Source organism: Merops nubicus, unplaced genomic scaffold (genome assembly GCF_000691845.1).
Source record: "Merops nubicus isolate BGI_N331 unplaced genomic scaffold, ASM69184v1 scaffold5599, whole genome shotgun sequence".
Taxonomy (NCBI): domain Eukaryota; kingdom Metazoa; phylum Chordata; class Aves; order Coraciiformes; family Meropidae; genus Merops; species Merops nubicus.
In genome coordinates this window covers 8,812-18,682 of record NW_008632920.1, presented here as the reverse complement: position 1 = coordinate 18,682, position 9,871 = coordinate 8,812, and the positions used below count along the sequence as shown (strand labels likewise).

Here is a 9,871-nt window from a genome sequence, read left to right as displayed (position 1 = left end):
CCTAATTTCCAGCCTAAACAACTTGAGGCCATTTCCTCTTTTTCTGTTGCTTGTTCTTTGTGAGAAGAGCCTGACCCCCACCTGGCTCCAGCCTCCTGTCAGGGAGCTGTGGAGAGCCAGAAGGTCTCCCCTGAGCCTCCTCTGCTGCAGGCTCAGCACCCCCAGGTCCCTCAGCTGCTCTTCACCAGACTTGTGCTCTAGCTCAGCTTTGTTGTCCCTCTCTGGACATGCTCCAACCCCTCAATGTCCTTCCTGGAGTGAGGAGCCCAAAACAGAACTCAGGATTTGAGGTGCAGCCTCACTAGTGGTGAGTACAAGGGGCCTGGTCCTGCTGGCCACACTAGTGCTGATCCAAGCCAGTATGCTGGTGGCATTCTTGGCCACCTGGGCACACTGCTGGCTCCTATATTCAGCTGGACTCAGGATTTCCAAAGGACCATGTCTCTCTCTGTGATGGCTTTGTAAATCTTAGCTGAAAAGTGTGTGTGGCTCTGACGGTGGTGGGGAGAGGCAGCTTCTGTGCTTTACCTGTGGTGCTCTCAGTTTGAGGTGGATCTGTACCAAAATGCATCAGCCTGCCAGACTCCCCTGGACCGTCAGTACCACGAGGAGATCCTGAAACTGGAGAAGGCTGGAGGGCGGAAGAACTGTCGCATCTTCACCTACACTGACCACGACCGATTCACCAACCTGGAGGAGGTACCAGCTTAGTTACACATCACCTGTACAGCAGTGTCTGTCAGAACCACCAGATCTGCTGCAGAAGGAGCAGTTGTCAGTTCTTGGTCATGCAGAAGCATGGCAGGTACAGAATCAGAGCATCAGAGCATGGTTTGAGTTGGAAGAGACCCTTAAGATCATCTAGTTCCAACCCCCATGCCATGGGCAGGGACACCTCCCACTAGAGCAGGTCACTCAAAGCCCCATCCAGTGAATGGCAGAAGGAAATACCTGAACTGCCAACAAGTGAAGGTGAAGATCCATTGGGCTATCAATAAAGATTAAATAAGTCAACTGAACAGAGACAGGATAATCTGTAAGCTGGAGAACATGCAGCTGCTCCAAAGTGACTTCTGGTGCCCCAGACCTGGGCTGAGATCTGTTTCAGAGTGGTGGCTGAGGCATCTTGGAGAGAGTTGGCTTTGCAGCTTTGCTCTGTGGGTAACTTGCTGGGTGGAGTTTAGCTGGAGTTTGCCCCAGGGACAGGGACTGAAATCTAGTCCCTTAGCAGTTTGTCCTGGCGTGTGGGTGTGGCCATACCTCTCCTGTCCCCCCAGTGGAGCTGTGTTTGGGAAAGATGTCCTGTTATAATTCAGCTGGTTCCTGTCTGCTTGCCCCTTCCAGCACTGCCAGAAGGTGACTGACTCAGACCACGAGGTGCCGTCGTATCTGGCAGAGAGGATGGCCAACGTGAGGAGGAGGAGGCAAGACCGCAAGCCAATGTGAGTGCAGAGGGGGGCTCAGAGCTTGCCCAGGCAGGTTTCCTGGTGCTGGTGCCCTGCTGCAGAGCAGCCTGGCCCGTGGAAGTGGGTAGCTGGGGCTGTGTCACTCTTGGAACCTGGCAGTTTGTCTCCTCGTCGTGTGGGGCTCGGTGCTGCCCGTGCCAGGCTGCTGAGGTGAGCTGTGACTTGTGCCATTCTGTTCTTGACAGAGAAGCAAGTTCTCTGAAGTCAAAAATCATCACCTGGGAACCCTCAGAAGAATTTATAAAGAACAATCATGTGATTAACACTCCTGTCCAGACCATGTACATCATGGGGGACTTGGGACCTTATGGGAAGTAAGTAAAATCCTCAAGTGATCTGAATTTCCCAGAAGGAAACCTGTCTTCCCTCCTTGCTCAAATCTCCTGTTTCTTTCACTAGTTAAAGGGAGGGAATTCCAAGAGCTCAGTAACTTGGGCTGCTCTTTCCTTCGGCCTCTTTCCTCTGTTGGGAGTTAACTGAGTGTATCTCTCCAAAAGGCTTCTTAAACTAATGCAGGAAGGTGTGGGTGTGTCTGTTCCCTTCTGTACCCCCACGTACCTTTACCAGCTCTGCTGTTGCAGAGCAAGAGAATGCCCATGGTCTCTATTTAGATGTCTTGATGTCTTCCTTGTTCTGATGTTCCTCCTCAGACTTGGTTGCAGGGAGTACGAGCACGTTCTTTGCACCATCAAGGTGGATGGCAATGGGGTGATCACAGTGAAGCCTGACTTTACTGGCACCAAAGGAGCCTACAGGTGAGTGGGGCAGGGCTGGTACCTCTGGCTGGGGCTGACACAACGGGCTGAAAGGGCTGGTTCCTGGTCACCCTTCAGGCACTGGATCAGCACCTAAACTGAGGGATATTTTCTAGTTTTATTCCAGAGGTTTCTAAGACAAAATGTTTATGTGCTTGGGCTTGGTGTCACTGTGTGTGTGATATCTGGGGCTTTGTCCTCGGGGCCAAAGGTTATACAGCCTGTGTGCCAGTCCCTAGGGATACAGGTTATGAATATTTGGAGTCATTGATGGTGTCTGGCACTTGGGAGCAAGGAGAGGCCCGTTGGTGCCTGTGTCACTGCACACGCCTGGTGGAGGTGGGGCTGTGGTGCCAGGATGGCACCGTGGGTGCTGTTCCTGCCTGTGCCTGTTCTCTGGGCCACAGGGGAGTTTTTCCCATGTGTTTTGGGGCTCTGCAGGATCGAGCTGGACGGAGAGAGGCGGGAGGTGTGGAAGTACACCATTGAGAACGTGTCTGTCCAAGTGCAGCCAGAGGAGGAGGAACGTGAGCAGCGTGTGTTCAGAGACGTGAGGACCAGCCACCACTCTTCATATCGTTGGGTTCTGATCTGGCAGAGCCCAGACCCTCGTGTAGATGTAGCTGTTAGTGCTGTAGACCCCTGAAGCTGACCAAACGAATGTCACTGGCAGTGAGTCTCATCACACCCAGCAATCAGAGCTCAGAGAAATCCTCCCTGAGTGCTTCATTCCTCACTCTAGGGAGAGACCTCGTTTTGTGTTGGTTGTGTTGACCTCTGACTGCAGTGACCTACGTAGGGGGAACTAATACAAGAAGCCACCTAAATTCTTGCCTTCCTAGTATCACCTGCCAGTGGTTTTCCTTCCCTTTTGAGCAGTGGGCAAACCCCTTCCTTGGTCTTCCTCTTGCTACTTGTATTCTTATTCAATGATTTCTTGTTACCCCTAATATCCCACGATATTTGGATTTCATTTTATGTCTTGATCTTTCCAAATTGCCCTTTTGGCTGTGGCAGTTTATAAAGGTCCTTAATGTTTTAGGTTCATTTGTACATTTCCTTCTAATTTTGTCAATAAGGAAATGATGGTTTCACTACATGAATCTCCCCACTGTGGATTTCATTGGAATAGTTTATGCCTGTGGTTTTAACAGCTTGTTTAAGATCTGATTCCTCAGAGCTTCTTTTTCCCTTAGATTTTCTCTTAGACTGGCCTTTGACAACGTCTTCTCTGAACCTAGTTCCACACAGTGTTAGCAGTTATCTGTCTTTGTTCTGTTAGGTTCTTAGATTTCCTATATCTGCTATAACAACTTAAAAAAGCCCATCAACCATTTAAACTGGTTTTAAGTTATATCCGTGACAATTCTGGGAGTAAGTAAAAACATATATAATCAAAAAGACACTTTTTCTGCTCCTCTTGTTCTGTGTGTTCAGCTGTACAGCAGGCACAAGGAATACCTCAGTGGTCTCGTGGGCTCAGAGTTTGAAGTGGTGAGTACCAGCAGCACGTGGCAGGACCTGGAGCCTTTGGAGACTGCTGACCTGGTTGGCACAGCTGCCATCTGAACCACCATCTCCAAGGACTGTTTCATTCTGGGGGGGGGTGCTGGCAGCTTTTACCTCGTGTCTTCCAACAGAAAATTGGGTCAAAAGGGGCAGGTTGCAGTGGGTATGGGGCTTGCAGAGACCCATCCTGCATCTGCTGGAGCAGCAGCAGTGTGCTGCCTGTTGCATGTGTCTGTGTTGTCTGAAGGCCTCTGACTGCAGCACTTTATAGCAAGGAGGGTTGATATCTTTTCAGTGAGTGATTGCTGTTAATTCTGGAATGCCATACACATCTATGTGCCACTTTGTTCAAGTGCACAACCCCTGCCAGCCCCAAGCTCGTGTGCAGTTTCCCTTCTCACTGAATGACCCAGAACACAGTCTTTTTTTGCTCAGATCCCATTTGCCAAAGGGTGACAGTTGTTGTTCCTTCTTGTGCTTCAGTAGAGTGTCTCAGCACATCCTTTGCTTCCTCCTGCTCTCCTTGCTTTGGGCAAATGGGGGAACACTACAGGAGAAACAGGACTCTAATTTGACCTGGCAGTGCTGGGTTAAGGGTTGGACTTGGTGAACTTAAATGTCTCTCCCAGCCAAACTGATCCTGTGATTCTATGACTCTGTTTCTTCAAGTGACTTCTCACTACATTTTAACTCACTCTTGAAGCCTGTAAGAGGCTGATTTACAGAATAATAAACGCCTGCAGTCTGGGAATTTGGTCTCTAGAGAGCCTCTCTCCAGAGGGACTGTTGGCTCTGGAAAGCAGTAGGAGGAGTCATGACTCCTACCTGTGCAGCAGAGTGAATCATTCATGCACAAACCCCTGTGAAATATCTCTGTGAGACCCTGCTGGGAGGGGATTTATGAGGTTCCACCAGTGGTCGTTGAGCTTTTTGTCTTCTTTGTCTTCTTGCAGACCCTTCCTGGTACACTGAGGCTCTTTGTGAATGGAGAAATAGGTGAGCCCCTATTATAAACAGTATCTACAGGGGCAAATCTGGGTCTTCTGGGATGGCTGAAGCTATGGATTCTTGGATCATAGGCCTGTCCAGAGTAGTTTATTCTCTCCCTAGAATCCTTTACTTCCTCCTTCTCCTCCCTTGTTTTTGGGGACTAACCCCTTGAGTGGCATTTACAAATTGGAGGTTACAGATGATGCAGCTGTTCTAGAAAGACATCTAGATCCTGCATGGATCTGCAAAAAAGGAGAGCAAATTGAGAACTTAATAGAGATCACAGCAGAGAAAGCAATTAGATGTGTGACCTCTGGTTAGTGATAAGAGGGCAGGGCTAGTCTAGAGAAGGAATCTCCTCTGAGGGTCATACTCTGTCACTTTGAAGGCTCTGGTTTTTCCCAGCTTCCAGCAGTGACTGGTTATCCCTGAGGTTATTGGTACTGGCTCTCCCAAAAGTGTACAGTGAGTACTGGAGGAGTTTGGGTGGAAGTGAGCAGCTGAAGTTCCTTCTCTTCTTCTCAGTTTCAGCTCAAGGCTATGAGTATGACAACCTCTATGTTCATTTCTTCCTGGAGCTGCCTAACCGTAAGTGTTCACGTTTCCAGCCATGTCACAGCAGTTTTAAGGAAAGAAGGGTGCTTTGGCTGGTCCATCAGATCAGCCTGCTGAAATTCAGTAACAAGTAATGTTGGGACTGGGATCTAGTCAGAGGTCTTCAGATCTAAAACTGCAGAACTCAATTGTTTGAACTCAACTCGTGTCCAGGAGAAGTTGGGTCTGGCTGTTCTGGGGAACAGCCACTTCCTGGACATCCCTAGGGAAATTCAGTGTGGGTGATGCTGTCTGTTATCCCAGTCAGCTGGGACTGACATTCTCCTTTGAGCTGCTGTGGTTTGTGAATCCTCCCTCACCCAGAGCATTCACCTCTGTGCTCCTGTTCTCCTCTTCTCCCAGAGTGGTCCAGCCCCGCGTTCCAGCAGCTCTCAGGAGTGACACAGACCTGTGCCACCAAGAGAGTGGGCTGGGTAAGGACTCCTTCATAGCCATGGAACAGTTTGAACAGGCATTTTCTGGAGTGGAACCTGGGTAACAAGCTACAGATGCATTCAGCAAAGGTCCTGACTTGAGAGCTCCTTTCAAGGACAGAGCACGTTGGATTCTCCTCATTCTAGTTATCCTTGCCATTTTTCAAGGTGCTACTGTGTCCAGATAAAACTAGACCATATAAAAGTACTTCCAGGTTTTGAAGCCTCACTTTTTTCTTCCTTTTGGCTGATGGATTGCTTTTGGAGCTCTGATTTTTGTGTTCTGTAGTGCTCAGTTAATGAAGCATTGGCCTGGCTTTCCTGGGGCAGGAACGTACACAGTCTCTAAATTCATTTCTCAGAATGAACCTCTCCTCCTCACTGGGAAGTTGGTTCCTTTGTTGTTTCCAGCTCCTCTCTAACAAAATTTGAATATTCTCAACTTTTAAATGTCTTTTCTGTGAGCTAGTTTGCATATTACAAAACTAATCATCACACAGTATTTCAGTAATACCATCGTTCGAGATATTTTGCTTGGCTCCTGTAAAGATTGTGTCAGTGTAATAGTTACATAGCTGGCTGAATTGTCATTTGAGGTGTGTTCCTCTTTCCCCTTTTTGATGATTTTTAGCAGCCTGTTCCATCAACGTGGCCCTGGGAGTGCCTGCAGGTCCATCATGCAGTCAGGGCTTAGCTAGTGGGACGTGATTAACGATGTGTGGACATCGTTACCTCTTTTCCACCATTTATTGTTTTCTCCCTGCTCTCTGTGCCCCCTGCAACCCTAGTGATGAATTCCTTTGTCCAGGAATCTGACCTCTGGCCTGTTCTTTTCTAGGATAACGTGGCATACTTCTCCTACCCCTTCACTTTGGAGATGTTTTTCACCCAAGGAGGCGAATCAGAAGGTGCGTTTCCTTCTCACTCTGAAATCTGACAGCAGCATGGCTGGCTGGCACGTTGTTGGCCCCTCACCAAGATGCAAGGACAGATTTAAACAAAGTGAAACGTTGCTCATTCAGCAGACGTTCACCCTGGACACGTACCACGTTTGCCCTGCCCAGCAATGCATGAGCATTTGTGTGGATTCAGTAACATTCCCCTGCTTCCAGGCCCTAGTCAGCTTCATCCAGCTGCAAACCTGCTCAGATCTTGGCTTGTGTGTCTCCAGAGCCTGGCCTGCTGGTCTGTGCTGCCGTGCCCAGTGTACCACGTAGAGCCCAGAGACATGACAGCAGCAGGAACGTGCAGCTTTTCTGTACACAGCTAAATCTGAGCCTTACGTTCGTGGATGCACTCAGTGACCTGGATAATCTTTGTGTAGTTTATGTCACTTTGAAACTTCCAGCTCTATTTTAAGCTGAGCTTTTCTGCTGCTTCTTCCTGCTGCTTCCCTACGCTGCTGCTGCCTCCTCACCAGCCCTGTTGCTCTTTGGGTTGCAATTTCTCACGACAGTTTGTGGCATGCCTTGCCACTTGAATCCAGTGTACCCATTGGATTGGAGTATTCAGCCAGCACTGGTGAATTTTTAGCCTAGAATAAACACGAGGAGTTTGTTTCACCATGGAAAAAAAGAAATGCTTGGAGACCTAGAGGAGAAACCAAATTAATAATCCCCCCATAACAGTGGGAAAGGTCAGAGGTAAAAAGGTGCCCACAAAAGATTGTCATGTCTGCTCAAAGGTCATTCAGGATCCAGTCTGGACTTGCTCTCAAAACAAAGAATATTTCCAAATTTTTAAACATCAGTAACTCTTGTTTTCAACCTCAAAGCTGAGGGTTCAGCTTTTACAGGGGAAAATAATCACCCCTGCATCTAGGTTAGTCGTCGTAGAAGAAACACAGAAAGGATTTGCTACTAGTGGAGTTGGGCATTTTCCTTCTACTTTCTACTCTGTGATGTGTCCCTCACAAAGCTGTGATGTCCCCTTCCTTGCAGACAGTGTCCCCCAGTGGCCTGTCATCTACTTCGAGGTCCTGTCTCTGGATTTCTGGCAGAGGTATCGTGTTGAAGGCTATGGTTCTTTGGTGCTGCCAGCATCTCCAGGTAAAACACTTGGGGCATTATGTTCATTGTCTGGGAGAATGAGCTGAGTGGTTTTCGTGGGAATGGGTTCAGCTGGTCCTGGGAAGGCTTTGCCTTTGCATGCTGAAGAGGATAGTTAGCTGTTGATGGGGCAGCAAAGAAAGATTTGATGCATCCTGCACCATCCTGCCTTGTTGAGACACATCCTGTGTTGCTGTCCTTGCTCCTTTCCTGGTTCCTTCACAAATGATAGAGCTCTGGAGTGATGCTGCATATCCATCCTTACAGTAGCAGCAGCTCACTCTGTCCCACATGGAATCAGAGGGTCACCACTATTCTGACACCCACGTGTAGTAAGGAGATGCTCCTAGTGGGTGTGGGTCTGACCCATTGGGAGAATTTCAAGGTACCATGCAGTGTTTCCATCTCCAGCCTCCTGTGGTTTAGGTCAGCAGGTATCCATCTCCCATGCTGTCCCCTGTGACTCTGAATAGGTTGGTCAAAGCTGGTCACAGCTGCTAAGCTGTCCTGTTGTCCTGGGCCAGGTCTCCACATGCTCACCATCCCTACCTGGCGCCCTGTGGAGCTGGGGACAGTCGCTGAGCTGAGGAGGTTTTTCATTGGTGGATCTCCTGAGCTGGAGGACATAACCTACGTCAGGATACCATCAACCTTCAAGGTGGGCTCAGCTGCAGGGCATTGCTCGTGCTGGGAGATTTGGCTTCAGGTGTCTGTGGGCAGCCAGGACCAAATTTGAACGAGGATGAGCTGTGGTCCTGTCTCTGAGTAAAGCAACACGTCCTCTGTGAGACTTGTGATCATGAACAGCCAAACACTGAGGCAGAGTTGTCACTGAGGCAGAGCTTAGAGAAAAGGGTGAACATGGACCAAAGCCTTGACTCAGCCCCATATGGGATGTCTGTCAGGTCAGCATTTCTTACTAGCTCTGGACTTCTCCCCATGTTTTTATAAGGAATCTGGCCTGGGCTGTACCTGGAACAGTTCCCAATTTTTGGTGGGTGTGGAGCAGGTAGAAATTTTGTGTTCTTAAGAATGCTGCAGAGGTGCTTGCTGGCATAATGAGGGAGTTTATCTTAGTAGCTTTGTGTTAATGAGCAGTCATCAAAGCCTTCCTCCAGCACTGCACCACCAGCTTGCTGCTGTTTGGGTCCTGCCCTCAGCAGAGCCTGGGACCCTCCGCCCTGATTTCTGATCTTGTTTTTTGTGTACAGTGAGGAAGGGAGAGGCTGGGTCCTGGTGGGACGTGCTGGTTCTCAGCAGGGGCAGCTGGAGGCAGCAGGCTGGGGCTGCTCTAACTGGTGCCACCTCTGCAGGGAGAGCGTCTGAGCCGCTTGGGGTTTCGCACGGAGACGACGGGGAGCGTCACGTTCCGGCTTCACTGCCTGCAGCAGTCCAAGTGAGTGCAGCTCAGCAGGTCCCAGCTCCAGCCTGGGGGCTGGGTTTTGGCAGCCCTGACCTCCTGCTGTGCTTGTGTGCAGAGCCTTTCTGGAGAGCAGTGCCCTGAGGCAGCGCATGCAGAGTGTCCTGGACCAGCTCGGAGGCTTCAGCCAGCAGAGCTCCATCTACAATGTTCTGGGTAGGGCTTTCACTGGCACTCCTCCTGGGGAGCCTCTGCCTCACTTTTGCCCTGGTTTTACAGAGCAGGCAGGGTACTACAGGAGACTGTTACTGGGGGGATAATTGCTCCCCCATGAGCTCTCTGAGTCCATAGCTGAGGTTAAATGTTCTGATCTGGGCTGGAAGCTTCAGGAGGCCTCGAGGGGTAACCACCCTGTGAGGGCCAAGCCTGGGTGGGGCTGCCCAGTCTTGCCTGGCACTGTGGTGCACCCAGCTTGTGGTGCTGATGCACAGGCTCTGTCTCCATTCCCTGAGGCTGTCTGATGCACTCTGGCTTGCTGTCCCCTCTCTGTTGTAGAGGCTTTCCAGAGGGCTCGGCGCAGGATGCAGGAAGCACGTGAGAGCCTTCCTCAAGACCTCATCAGCACCTCTGCCTCCACTGCCCACCAGTCACAGGATCCATGATCAGCCACGTCCACTCCCTGGGAGCATTTCACGTCTTCTCTCTCCCCCAGGCT

At 49.9% G+C, this 9,871-nt stretch overlaps 1 protein-coding gene across 1 annotated transcript; it reads left to right on the top strand.

Annotated features, from left to right (window-relative positions):
• Positions 1 to 543: 543 nt before the first annotated feature.
• MKS1 (Meckel syndrome, type 1) lies at positions 544 to 9,859 on the top strand (the record flags this gene model as incomplete). The annotated part of the gene is made up of 15 exons (XM_008948047.1): positions 544 to 699; positions 1,345 to 1,442; positions 1,652 to 1,780; positions 2,117 to 2,221; positions 2,663 to 2,771; positions 3,659 to 3,715; positions 4,684 to 4,726; positions 5,246 to 5,308; positions 5,678 to 5,748; positions 6,587 to 6,656; positions 7,689 to 7,796; positions 8,321 to 8,454; positions 9,110 to 9,192; positions 9,275 to 9,372; positions 9,712 to 9,859. Coding segments are annotated over 15 exons (1,431 nt in total), but the record flags the coding sequence as incomplete, so codon positions are not given.
• Positions 9,860 to 9,871: the final 12 nt, after the last annotated feature.